A 14,270-nucleotide genomic window follows, 5' to 3' on the forward strand; every position below is an offset into this window, starting at 1 on the left:
AATAAGCATAAGATTTGGAGGAAGATGACTCTCAGTTTTCATGCCGTTACTTGACTGTGAACTGTTGGTAAAAATTAACTTAGACATTAAATACGAAAGTTTTGCATACAGCATCCTTTTGATTTAAACTAAGGTGCCCTTTATACAAAGAAATACATGGAGCAGCAATGGCCTAATAAGTAGCTGCCATTTGGCAAAAAGTGTCCAAGTGGAAAGAAGCAACTTCTTTCTCAGACCAACCACATTTATTTCTCAATTTGCAAAGTATTGCTTTTGATGGATTAGATATTTCGTTACCCATTTTATAGGTATTTCCATTCTGCAAATCAAGCTCGTTTCTCTTGTATTTTGGTCCATCAAGATTTGTGGTAGTTTGAAGGAAAGAAATGAGAAATTTCATTCAATTATTTTACTCAATTATTTCTAGTTACGTATGTGAAAATTATCTTGGGTTAGGTTAGTATATTAAATTAGTTTAAATGTAGTGTATGATAGGTAAAATGTGGGAGGAGTCAAAATTAAGTATTAACTTTATTTTTAATTTATTCAACAAATGTTTGACTGTTGTATACCTGTCACTGTTTTAGTTACTGAATCAACATTAAACAAGACATTCTCAATGAGCATTTTTTATTGTATTTTGTGGTTACTTCTGGGTATCTTTACACTTTGGAATTGTCTGTAACAGCAGTCGCCAACCGGTGATCCGTGGACCACAGGTGGTCCATGAGGTCTAAAAGGTTGGTGATCGCTAGTCTATAACAACTTTATAGTTTTACAGATATTATAAAAGTCTCACAATTCAGAGATTGTAGAACTTAATTAAGAGACATAAATTAGCCAAATGTAATAAATGTGAAGTGGTTTTTACAGATAATCAATTTTTAGTTGATACTTTTATATAAAATATAAAAGCTAATTGATTTCAGAGAGGAATGGAGAGGGAGAAAGAGATAGAAACATCAATGATAAGAGAAAATCATTAATCAGCTGCCTCCTGCACTGCTCCCACTGGGGATCTAGCCCACAGCTCAGGCCTGTGCCCTGACCTGAAATTGAACCACAACCTCCTGGTCCATAGGTCAACACTCAACCACTGAGCCACATCAGCCAGGTGTAGTTGATACTTTTTGTGTGAAAGAGAGTAAAGTAAATAACTATAATAAGTTTGTTTGTTTTAAAATAAGCTTATAAAATAAGAGTCCCTTGCAGTTTTCTGTTTCTCTTAGTGGCATATGTAAACTTAGTCCATGATTTATAGAGGGGGGGTCGGGTGCATGAAAGCAACAACTTGCTTTGTAATGCCCTCAGCTATTCAGCCTAGAAAGAACAAACAAGTCTCAATAGCTTCATTATAAGTTTTCAGATAACTGAAGGATTATTTTAAAATGACATATCTTTGTCTTTCCTGGAGTCAGAACTAAAATCAAATCTTAGAATTTGAGTAGAGATATGTAGGGTGTTGCTGAGGACACTCCTTTGAAAACTTAACAGACAGGTTGACAGCTATCTTCTTGGATGGTGTAGGTGTAGTCCTGTTACATATCGGGATTGGACAAGATGACCTCTTGAGATTGCTTCGAGCTCTCTTGTCCTATGAAAGATACACTCCCCAAACAGGGAGGGCATGGAACCTACCTTAATGAAATTCTCTCCATAAGTTATTCTAGTCTCTAGTCAGTTTTGCATTTGGTTCAACCTCAAACACTAATATGCTCTTCAAATATATAATTTTGTATGTGAAGTTCTGGTGGGAGTGTGTGGGCAATTGTGAAGTATCATTCCTGCACTCTAAAATTAAACACAGGATGAGGCAGATCTATTTTAAACCTCACCCAGTACTAAAATGTCACAAGAACATTGTGGAGTGAAATTTTAGCATAGTTGAGTAAATATACAAAAGTATTTTAAATCCTATATAACAAAAGGCTAATATGCAAATTGTCCCCTCGACCGGGAGTTTAACCAGGGGGCAGGGCTGCCTGCCAACCACTCAAGGCCTTCCTCTTCCCCCATCCCAATCCCTGCCAACCAACCTCCCTTGTCCCTCTCCCCCTGGCTGACCCTCTCCTGTCATCTCCAGTAGGGGCCAGCTGGGCCACACCCATTCACAAATTTATGTACCGAGCCTTTAGTTTGTAGATAATGATGTAAACTTCAGTGTGTCTGTTTAACTAGCAATCTTTAGCTACTAAGCAGAAACATTTACCAAGTTGAGGTTCATTGAAGGATTAAGGCTTGGAATTTAGGAACTGAGGTGTAAGGCTTTTTATATCTGTCAAATGTATGCTGTTTCCTAATGGTCTTAATTCAGTGTTTTCCTCAATGGCTGTTCACACTTTTTCAGTAGCAATATGTGTGTTCCTATTTGAATTTGTCTCAGCGGAGAATCTACTTACTTCAGTACAATCTAAATTTTACAAAAGTACAATTGAATAATTACACATTGACTTCCAAAGGTGTGAATTATTCCTTCACCTAAGTATTTGTTATGTGCCATGCACTTTTCTAGGCCTTTGGAGACACAGAGGAGAGAACAAGACAAAGTCTGTGCCTTCATGAATTTAATCTTGCATATGGTGTAGCCTAGTACTAGCAAAAATATCAATGTTTCTGTGCCTACATTAGAAAGTTCTTTAAAGGGTCAGGATTCTATAATGTAGGACGTTGCCTTCTAAAATGAACACTGCATTGCTGTATTGTAATTGTAAGAAAAAAAATGCTTTTTGAAAAATACAAATTAGTATTCTCATTTATGCCAGACCACTGGTTAGGCTCCCCTCATGCCTATGTAATAATGTAAATGTATTACAATAATACATTTGTGTAAAGGCTGGATGGAGAGATTGAAAATTTTGTGGGAGAATTCTGGAGAAGAGTTAGGATTTCAAGACATTTTCAGGAAATGGTAGAAAAATGCTTAATGTCTTTGGGAAAGAAATGAGCATTCTAGATGTATATATGGGAGTGACAGATGGCAAGGAGGCTGAGAGATCTGATAGGGAGAGGAGAATGAAAGTGGAATGGAATTATATTTTTCTCCAATGATAATGTGAAAGGTCTTGCTAATGAATTATAGATCTTATTCTGTATCTGTTTCCTACCATAAGGCAGTGAGAGTCTCCATTGTCTCCACAAATTTTCCTTGGGGACAGAGGCAGGTTGGCTGTAGCTAAAATGTAGAATGAAGCCAGATGTCATCTTTGTTATCAACTTTGTTAGGAACTTGTGGGGTTGAAAAGGGCGATTAGGTTGAGGCCACCAGCTGAGTGCATGGAGGTAAATTATTCCTTTTAGTGCTGATTAGCAGGTCTTTTTGAACACATGGTTATTAAGTAAAAGAAGTTGATGATGAAGGTCATGGATGTACCTTTGGGGGAAATGTCAGTGAAATAATTTGTAGAAGTACCTGTAGTATGTTAATGATTGCTTTAGATATCATTATCCCTTTATTCCAAAGTATGTTCTTGCTGTATACCTCGTTTATAAGTAAGTTTCTTTAAGTATGTCAGGCCTTTGAAAGAGTAAATTGTATGACAAATTTTGGAAGTCAGACATTATGTACCAAGAGTTCAAAAACGTGTTTTGAGTATTTGAAATTTTTCTTCTCACTATATGCATGTACTTTTTAGTCATTGGGCCCAATTTGATATTTTAGTGTGTTTGCGTCTCTTATAAAACAGCTTCTAATAGATGAAGGCATGTGAATTTATTGATGGATACTAAAAACTTGTAAAAAAAACAGTTCAGTGGTGTTTGGGTTAATTTTTTTCAAGGCAAATGGTCAGCATGAGAAACATCAGACCACGTTAGACTCGATTAAAATACTGAGATTATTAAAAGCGGAATAGTTTACTCATCTGTAATTTACTGTAACCGAATGTAGCTCTGAATACAGACTGACAGTTTAATTCTTATGTTGAAGATGGCTCCTGTTTTCGATAACAGTATATGCAGTGTTCCCTATCTTCTGTTACAGAGGCTGCTGTTTCAAAAAGCTTTCAACTCTCAGCAGTTAGTTCACGTCACTGTCATTAACCTGTTTCAACTTCATCACCTTCGTGACTTTAGCAATGAAACAGAACAGCATAGTTACAGCCAAGATGAGCAGCTGTGTTGGACACAGTTGCTGGCCCTCTTTAGTAAGTATTAAATCATTTTTAACTTTCTGTTCCATCTTCTTTGGCCTTTTCATCATAAAGCATTAATGCTATATAAAGAAGTGTCTTGTATGTCTTAATATTGAATCAAGAGGCCCATACTCTAAATTCTGTTGCTTATCTGCTGACATCCATCGTCACTGTATCTGTAACAATTTTAACTTGGGAATGAAAAAGTCTTTAGAAAGAAGCTGTGAGACTGATAACACAATTTCAAATATCTTACGCTTTCTGTATACATTTTTTTCTTTTGAGTGTCTTTTTTTGGCATCCTGTGCAAGTGTCCTCTCCAGAACAAGTCTCAGGAGGAATCCTACAATGCTTATCCCCTTCCTGCAGTCAAGGTCTCCATGGACTGGCTGAGACTCAGACCCAGGGTCTTCCAGGAGGCGGTGGTAGATGAAAGACAGTAGTGAGTATCTTAGAGTTTCGTGTCAGCTTTTGTGCTTTGTTTGTTTGATATTCAAAGATATGTTGAAACCACCTTAGAAAACACAACATTTAAACAATGGAAGGCTGTATTTCCCACCCACTCCTTGGAAATTGAACTGAAGCCCTCTTTGTATGCTTTCCCTTTATTTGTTTGAATTCTTCATGTGAAGCACAATCTTAAGGATTTCTGACTTTTTGTCGTTCCCCCCCTGCCCTTGGTCTCCGTTGCCACCCTGGGGAAGTGGCATTTTTCACATTCCAAAGTGAAATGGAGATAAAACCAGTTTATTTCATATTCACTACAGTATGCTCCAATTTTTTGTTTAGGAATTAAAAGAAAGAGATTTTTACTTCTTTCCATTGTTTTCTATACATAACCTGTTTGGTGTTGTCGTATAGTAATGCCCAATTTGAGTTATATTTGTTTGGTTTAAGCATAGAATATTTTGGTCATTGCCGTTTTCTCACTAATCTCTACTCAGAATAATTCTGACAGTTCTTAGGAACTATTTGTTTTAGAGTGAAAAACGAAAGCCTTCAACTTACCTTGGATTGTGGGAACATTTTCAAAAAATTTTCAGTGAGTTGGAAATTCCTCCCCTGCATATATTTTAAAAAATATATATATTTTATTGATTTTTTACAGGGATAGAGAGTTAGAAACATCGATGAGAGAGAATCATCGATCAGCTGCCTCTTGCACACCCCCTACCAGGGATGTGCCCATAACCAAGGTACATGTCCTGGACCGGAATCGAACCTGGGACCTTTCAGTCTGCAGGCCGATGCTCTATCCACTGAGCCAAACCGGTTTTGGCCATATTTTGATGATGGATATAAGAAGCCCTTTGACATTTCTGCTTTGTGTCCCAGCATCTACACTTTGACCAAGCGCACAATCTTGAAAATGTCCCAGCCACATTTAAGACCCTGTGATCCCTTTATTTAATTCTCTTCTCCCCCCCCCCCCCCCCTTAAACCTAACTATAAGTTCATTTACTCTATGAATAGAGTTTAGTAACATAGCACAGCATACCACACATCTCCTTTTCATATCAGTGTGAGCATTGTAAATAATGTATATTTTTAAACATTGCTTCCTGGTGCAAAATTTTCATTTCTTCATCCAGAGGCTATACCGTTTTCCTTCCCTTCTGTACTTTAAAACCCATAACTTGTGTTTGTTATAGGAAGTTGTATCAGTGACTCTATGAAAGATGAATTCTGTATTTTATATTTACTTGAGAGTTTTTGTATTTATGGGTAGGGATTGATTGTTCTGTTTGGTTTTGTTCCTGTAGTGACTCTTTTGGCCCACTTTTTGCATCCCCATTTCTTTTTTCTTTTTTTAATATATATTTTTATTGATTTCAGAGAGGAAGGGAGAGGGAGAGATAGAAACATCAATGATGAGAGAATCATTGATTGGCTGCCTTCTGCATGACCCCTACTGGGTATCAAGCCTGCAATCTGGGCATGTGCCCTAGACTGGAATTGAACTCGGGGCCCTTCAATTCGCAGGCCAGCGTTCTATCCACTGAGCCAAACTAGCTAGGACTGCATTCCCATTTTTTAGCATGGCAAAATGGTTATTCATGCAGAGGAATAGTTTTATTTACAAACCTTCCCACTACCACCCCCTACCCCCCATCACCCCCGCTTTTCTTTCGTATCATTTACTCTTCCCCCTGCCTCCTATCAGATATATCAGGATTTTTATGCCCTTGCAGGTATTTCATTCTATTGTAAATTATATTACAATTCATTTTAAAGACAAGTGTGGGGTATGTCTCTAAAACTGGAGATTTTCTTCCTATGTTTTTCTATATATCCTTTTGTACTTTTTTAATGGCATATTCCCATATTTCACAGTGCACAAGTATTAGTAGTTGTCAAGTTTTCTCCAAGTTGTGATTACTTACATCTAATTTCTGTAACCTGGGCACCTTGACCTAGCTTTTTTATCACACTTTTCACCAACATTGGTTGTTACACATTCCAAGAAAAGCTTAATGTTGCCTTAAGTAGAATATGGATTATTTTAAATATTTTTAATATTTTAAGTAAACATTAAAATTTTTTAAATATTTACAAACTCACAAAAATAGCTTGAGTATTAGGAAACAGAGTTTAGAGGTAGGGATATTGTAACAGTGTGTATATTCATCACATTGACCAGAGAATGTGATTTGACTGGTGTAACCATACATGCTGATTCAGGTTAAGAATAAAAAGGGGTTCCACTTTTTACTGACAATGTATGTGAAAGCCCTATGAAAACATGTTGCTTCTCTGGTCATAGTTGCTCAGTAAATACCAATTTTCAATTTTTAAAACTGAAAAATTATTAAACTTAACTAGTGTTAAATTCGGAGCCTGAGAAATATCTGCAGTAGTATCTCATAGAAATTTGACACTCTGGTGTATCTTTCATTAGACATCTTTGAAAATATGTTTTAGGAAGTCATAGTCTTTAAAGTGCTGAAGCAAGGCGAAAAATGCATGAAGTCTAGGTCCTTGAGATAACATTTTCATGATGTTTAGTGTTCTGGTTTCTCTTATGTGAAAATAAAGTCTGCACTATCGCTTTCATTTTCAGCATTTGGCCCTGGCTGATTTCTCTTCTAAATAGTTTCCATCCCCATGAAGAGGATCTTTCAAGTACCAATGGTAAGAGCAACCTCAGCCTTGGGCTGTTGACATTGTTCTCCATCACTAATAGTGGGCTATGGCCACAGAAAAGCAGGTTTGTGTTTTTTTGTGTTTGATGTTAAATTTAATATATCAGAAGTGACTTTGAACTCTCTCCAGATAGAGTGGGTGGAAGTAGAGGTGATGTTCTTCCAGTAGCTTATTCTCCTATTTAGCAGCATCTGAACAGGAGCACAGAGAGTTCATATCTTCAAATTCTTTCCATTCTCCTCGTTCTTAGTATTAAAAAAAACACAACACAACAAAACACGCGCACGCACACACACAAAGAAAACTAACGTAAACAGCATTACTCTGTCAAAGTAATGCCTACTTACCATGAAACATTTGAGACATACAAATATAAGAACACAAGTCACCTATGGTTCTCTCATATAGAGATACGGGATAGTATTGTTTTCTACGGACCTTTTTGTATGTGTGTATACACAGCCTTTATGTGATTGGTATCTAACTCAGCTTGTACTTGGCTTTTTCAATTTAACATTATATTGTTAGCAAAAGCTTTGTCATTTAAACATTTTGACACATTATTTTTACTGGCTGCATAATAGTCCATGCTATGTATATGCCATAATCTATTTAATCATTATCTGTTTGCTTTAAAATTTTCCCCCATTATAAATAATTCTACACTGCACAATCAGTAGTTGATTTCTTTCTGCTTATATTTCTTCCATTAGATCTATGCCCCTCAACCATTAATTTGCAAATGAATCTCCTGGGACCTTGTTGAAAATGCAGTAGGTTGGGATAGTGCCCAAGATTCTACATTTCTTAAAAGCTCCCAGATGATGTCAATTTTGTAATTCAATACTTTGGGATTATGGGATTACTGGGACTGAGGCTATGAAATTTTAAGACTGCTTGGGGTTGGGGGGAAGACATCATACTGCAACTCAGCACTGGGTAAGGGTGAATGTTAGGGCAATGGCAGGGCCCAAAGGCAGCATGCAGGGCTTTGACAGGTAAGTTACTATAAAGAAGAGCAGGGAACTATGAATATCATATAGTTTCTCCAGAGACTCCCCCCCCACACACACACTTAGCAGTATTCTGCTAAACAACAGGATTTTAATTACAATGTTTATAAATCTTGATTTCTACCCTTCTCTAGCTACACCACTTCCAGAGGAGTTTGAGTTACAAGGATTCTTGGCTTTGAGACCTTCTTTCAGGTGGGTGGCAGCTGGAAGAGGCTGAGTTCATTGCTAGTGGTTGCCATATTAAATTATGAGGAATCAGGCTTGGGTGTGGAAGCACTTTTGATCTTTCTCAGCTTTGTCTTCTTTTCCTAACAGCAACTGAGAGTCAACGTTTTTGTTTGTTTTAATTTTCTTTATTGATTAAGGTATCACATGTTTGTCCTCATCCCCCCATTCCCATTCCAAACCCATTCCCATGCATGCCCCCACTCCCCTGTTTTCCATGGCCACTGGTTGGGCTCATACGATACACACAAGTCCTTTGGTTGATCTCTCCCCCTTATCCCCACCCTCCCCTACCTTCCCTCTAAGTCAAAGTTTTTTTATGTAAAATGGATTTATATATGTTGTGTCTTTAATGACTATGTAATACCAATACTAAGTACTTAAAAAATATGGAGGAAAGGAAAGAGAATTGCTTCTTCCAAGTGAAATTTATTTCCTTTTATACTTTCCTTGAAATCAGAAAGTCTCAAAATGGAAACCAAATGGAAACCAAAGGATATTGCTTGACATATTTCATATTAAGAATAAAGCACTCTTTTCCCAATCATTTTGTCTCTCTTCCTTCTCTTTAAGAGGAATAACTTCTTACTCCTTTTCAAATCTAGTCCTTTCATCTGTGTCCTTGATCTCATCCTTTCCTACATCCCCAAGAACCTTATTCCATCTATCCATCTCTCTCTGCATTATATTTTCAGTATCTTTTTTTTTTTTTAACAGTAAATTACTTCCTTTTGGCCTAGTAACATTTAAATATGCCCCATTCTTTCTTTAAAAAAATAAAATAAAATTTATGCCCTGGCTGGGTGGTTTAGTTGGTTAGGGTGCTATCCCATCACCAAAATATTGCAGGTTCAATTCCTGGTCAGGGTACATGCCTAGGTTGTGGGTTTGTTCTTTAGTCGGGGAACTAATGGGAGGCAACTGACCTGATTAATGTTTCCCTCTCGAATTGATGTCTGTCTCTCTCTTCCTCCCTCTTCCCCCTTCCTCTCTAAAAATCAGTAAACATATATTTGAATGAGAGTTTTTTTTTAAAGTAAAAATCACAACCTCAGCTTTTTCTTCATCATTAAACTTCTAAGAGTCGTGAGCACTAGTCCTGTTGAACTGCTTCACAGCCAGTTATTTCTCAGCCTACTGCAACTGTAAACTCAGTGCCTCTCTCCTGGTTACCAAGTTGTATTGACTTCTGTATAATTTTCATCCTATATAATTTTTTTTTTGCATTCAGTCTGTTGTTCCCCTTCATGAAACCTTTTTCTTAGCTCTGTTTTCTTAGCCCCCAATCATTCTTCTCCTACCCTTATGAGACTCAGTTGCGTTCTTTCTTTTGTATTACATGCCTTGGAATATTGGGGTTCTCCAGGGTTCTCCCCTTGCCCTTTCCTTTGCATTCTACGTTCTTTTGGGTGATCATATCCATCCTTTTGTCTTGAGCTTTCACCTCCTGGATACTAAGACCAAAATTTTCAATTCTGACTTAAGAGTTTGACTCATATTTCTAGAGTCATGTTTTGACATAACCAAAAGTGAGCTAGCATTTTCTTATTTGGTTAGTAAAATGTGATCTTTCTAAATTTATCTGTATGCCATTATCCAACTACATAAACAGTTCTTATTTCCATTAATCTTTCTCACCAAGTCTTTGTAATTCTGTGTCCAAAAGGCCTGTTAGGTACAACTCCTCCCATTTATTTCATCATAGTTCAGGCTTTTATCATCATTTACCTGCGGTAAAAAGTTTCCTAATTACCTTCCCTACTTAGAGTCCCTCTCTTTCTATAGTTTATTTCTATCCTGTTTCCACATTTAATATATATATATATATTGATTTTTTTATAGAGAGGAAGGGAGAGGGATAGCGAGTCAGAAACATGAATGAAAGGGAAACATCAATCAGGTGCCTCCTGCAACACCCCCTACTCGGGATGTGCCCACAACCAAGGCACATACCCTTGACTAGAATCGAACCTGGGACCCTTCAGTCCGCAGACCAACACTCTATCCACTGAGCCAAACCAGTCAGGGCTCCATATTATATTTTTAAAGTAGGTATGGACCTAATGATGCCCTTTACTAATAAGAAACAGTTGTTCAAATGCTTAGTTGTGCAGCATACTAGTATTTTCTATCACTATGTAGTGTAAGTTTTCAGCTTTATTTTCCACTTAACATCCTCCTCCTCACTAATACCTACCTGTACATATTTACATTCACTGTTATCTTCTTGAATAGCTCTGTGTTTTTATTCTTCTAAAACTTTGTTCATACTATGTCTAGAACATTTCCTTTTCCTCTTTGTCCTTCCCTCACTTATAACTGGCCATGCTCCAGCTCAGGTGCCAGCTATGTGAAACCTTTTCGGAGTTTATCAGAAGGAACTTACTCTCCTTTTTTGCTTTGCACTCTAATATTTTCCATATTGTGTTTTCTGCTTTGCTTCATTGGATTTAACATCTTGGGGAATATAAATTAAAACAAATGTAATTAATTACATCAAGTAGTTAACCTTTATGGAAAAATATGAAGCCATTTCAGTTAATTAGAATCATTTGCTTGCCTAGGAAATAACTTTTATAACTTGCTTATATCAATTTTAGGAACTTGGATTTTTCCAAAGGCCACCAAGGTATTACAGGAGACAAAGAGGGTCAGCAACGACAAATACGGCAGCAGCGCTTGATCTCTATAGGCAAATGGATCGCAGATAATCAGCCAAGGTATTTCATTAAATACACATACACAGCCACTTATGTTTTAGTCTTTGGTATAATGCTACTGGTTATAAACTCTTAATACAAAATGATGGCAACATAACAAATTATAACCTTGGTGATCATTATACTCTTATATCTCTCTTCTCCCCATTACCTACCTATTGTAGAGGAATTGGCCTCACCCCCTTGTTTATCATGAGCTTCTGCTCATGATAAACATTTATGTAAATCTAATTTGTACATTTCACAGTTACGGTGCTTGGTATTGATTGACAGGGCCATGGTGATCAGTTTCAATCTGAACAGACCAGGATGGAGCTACTGGCTAATTAAATACAAAGCACATTGGTTAGTTGGTGTAGTGGAGGGCGTAGGTCTTAGAGTCAGACCCCATTTAAATTCAGCTTCTAGTCCTGCCACTTCCTCAAGTTTGTGTCCTTGAGATCCTCTGCTTGATTATAACCTGTCCAAAGTCAGTCAGTGTTTCATAGTCATTTTGTACTGAGGTTCCTGTCCTACTGGGAGCATTTAAAGTAGTTGTATGTTTGATTGAACTTATTACCTCTTAGCTTAGTTTTCACACCTATAAAATTGGAGTTATAAATAGCTACTTCAAGGGCCTAATCTAGTGCCTATGTTTAAAACATGTTCAGTATTTGTAGCTGCAAATTATTGGAAAACATTAAAAGGGCACGGTTATGTGTTGCAGTGTTGAATATGATAATGAGAATATAAATCTCTACATAATTTCTTTTTGTGTTACCTGAATCCACATTGTTATTTCCTCCTATTTCCAAGTCTTTTCTTTTTTAAAAGTTTATTATTGATTTTTTTTACAGAGAGGAAGGGAGAGAGAGAGAGAGTTAGAAAGATCAATAAGAGAGAAACATCAATCAGCTGCCTCCTATACACCCCCTACTGGGGATGTGCCTGCAACCAAGGTACATGCCCTTGACCAGAATCGAACCTGGGACCTTTCAGTCCGCAATCCACTCAGCCAAACTGGTTTCAGCTGTTCCCTGTTTAGAGCTGGGAATCTTTTGACTGTTGGATACACAATTCAATTGTACTGTTTTTTAGGTTTATGTTTTTCATATATGGATTTATTTATTTTTACTTTTTTAGGCTGATTCAGTGTGAAAATGAGGTAGGGAAATTGTTGTTTATCACAGAAATCCCAGAGTTAATACTGGAAGACCCCAGTGAAGCCAAAGAGAACCTTATTCTGCAAGAAGCATCCATGATAGAGTTACTGGCTGAGAATGGGAATCCAGGACTGAAATCGGTGCTGTCTACGGGCCGAAATCTAAGCAACAACTGTGACACGGGAGAGAAACCAGTGGTCACCTTCAAAGAGAACATTAAGCTACGAGAAGTGAACAGAGACCAAGGAAGAAGTTTTCCTCCCAAAGAGGTGAGAAGGGACTATAGCAAAGGAATAACTGTAACTAAGAATGATGGAAAGAAGGACAACAACAAGAGGAAAACAGAACCCAAGAAATGCACCTTAGAAAAGTTACAGGAAACAGGAAAGCAGAATGTGGCAGTGCAGGTAAGCTGTATTTGAACTATAAAGCAGGTAGAGGAAGGCTCACACAAAAGGCAAGATTTTTTCATCTTGTTCCTAAAGCCTTGACAATTGGCTCTTCTAGAAGCTTGAATGCATTCTTCAAATGCCTCATAGTAAGTCTTATAAAGAGCAGTGGTAGATGGTTACTTCATTGACCCTTGGGAATTATATGAGTGAAAGTGTCTTAACTTGTTTGGCATGTTTATCAGTTTTGTTCAAATTCTGTTGTTTGAAATTGCCAGTTGCAGAGCTGTCAGTTACACAAAAACTTACATTTTCTTTTGAAAATATAATTGCCATTTGTTAATGCTATAGTGAGAAATTGGGGGTCTTTGATAGACCCAGCAGAACTAAAAGTATAGTAAGGCTTGTATAGGTGGGTTTTTTTAGAGTCACTGTACAAGATAAAGGATGAAGATGAAGCTCTTTTCCTTGACATTTGTACCTGTCGCAGCCATAGCATTATTAACACACTTTAGTGTTATACTGGCCATGGGAATTTGTAAAGCAAGAACCCAAGTTTCCTGCTGGGAAAAGAGAAACACTGCTCAGTTATTTGCAGCTTTGAGGTGTGTGTGTGTGTGTGTGTGTGTGTGTGTGTGTGTGTGTGTGTGTGTTTTAATACCTCTCCAAAGAGATACAGATTATTTTATATAAAAGGAAAGGGTTCTTTACTCTGTACTGGTTTTATTAGTACCATTAATGTTTGAGTAAATGCCATTTGTTTTGTTAACACATTTGGCAAATGTATTTGTTGGTGGTAGGCATGAGGAACCTTATATTACTGGTAGCCTCTTGCAAATAAACCGCCTTCAGTGTGTTTCTTTTGCAGGATTGGGGGAGGGAAAGGGAGAAATAAGAATATAATAGTTCCATTTTAAGATTAGTAGGGGGAGAAACAGAAAAAACATGGTAGAAATTAAGAAAAGGACAGGAGCAGAAAGATAGGAGCTGCGGAAAGGTAAGGGAAAACCTAAATGAAGTATAAAACTGAGAGCTCAGTGCTTCAGGGATAGATCCCAGCATTTCCTGCCTGCTCTGCCTCTATTCTGTAGAACTGCCTCCCAGCACAGTTCAGACTAGAAATAAAATCTCCTCCTGATCCCTCATTCCTCTTACAATCTGCCTATAGGTGAATAAAGAGCCTGATAGCAGTCAGTGGATCACCACCCTCTGTACCTCATTCTAAGTCTTCAGTAAAAGTTGCCTGTTTTCCCTCCTTTTATTCTTTTTTTTTTTTCTTTTTTTCTTTTTTACTTTTTTTTTTTTAATTCTTGTTTAAAATTTTACATGTCTCCTTTTTCCCTGGTTGACACCCCTCCCACCCCCATTTTCCTCATCTTGAGCAGTGCCTGGGGCATCCACTTCTTTTGCTCCATGTGCAGAAGTCAGGGCCTGTTCTTTAGAAAGAATCCTATCAATTCTGAAGGGTGGTAAGGTGCAAGGTGGAGGGTGAATGCCTCACTGG

General features: G+C 37.4%; 1 protein-coding gene across 5 annotated transcripts in view; it reads left to right on the plus strand.

Annotated features, from left to right (window-relative positions):
• Positions 1–14,270, plus strand: part of SMG7 (SMG7 nonsense mediated mRNA decay factor) — a 57,293-nt gene that overhangs the window by 31,563 nt on the left and 11,460 nt on the right. For 3 of the 5 annotated variants that reach the window (XM_084866576.1, XM_084866578.1, XM_084866579.1), the window contains 6 exons: positions 3,980–4,142; positions 4,416–4,572; positions 7,192–7,262; positions 8,422–8,482; positions 11,116–11,235; positions 12,358–12,646. In XM_084866576.1, coding sequence (XP_084722702.1) covers positions 3,980–4,142; positions 4,416–4,572; positions 7,192–7,262; positions 8,422–8,482; positions 11,116–11,235; positions 12,358–12,646 — 861 coding nt within the window. Of the gene's footprint in view, positions 1–3,979; positions 4,143–4,415; positions 4,573–7,191; positions 7,263–8,421; positions 8,483–11,115; positions 11,236–12,357; positions 12,785–14,270 lie in introns of all 5 variants that reach the window. The other 2 variants (XM_084866577.1, XM_084866575.1) reach the window with 1 other exon arrangement.

This window comes from Pipistrellus hanaki (genome assembly GCF_964339955.1).
Source record: "Pipistrellus hanaki genome assembly, chromosome: 18".
NCBI lineage: Eukaryota > Metazoa > Chordata > Mammalia > Chiroptera > Vespertilionidae > Pipistrellus > Pipistrellus hanaki.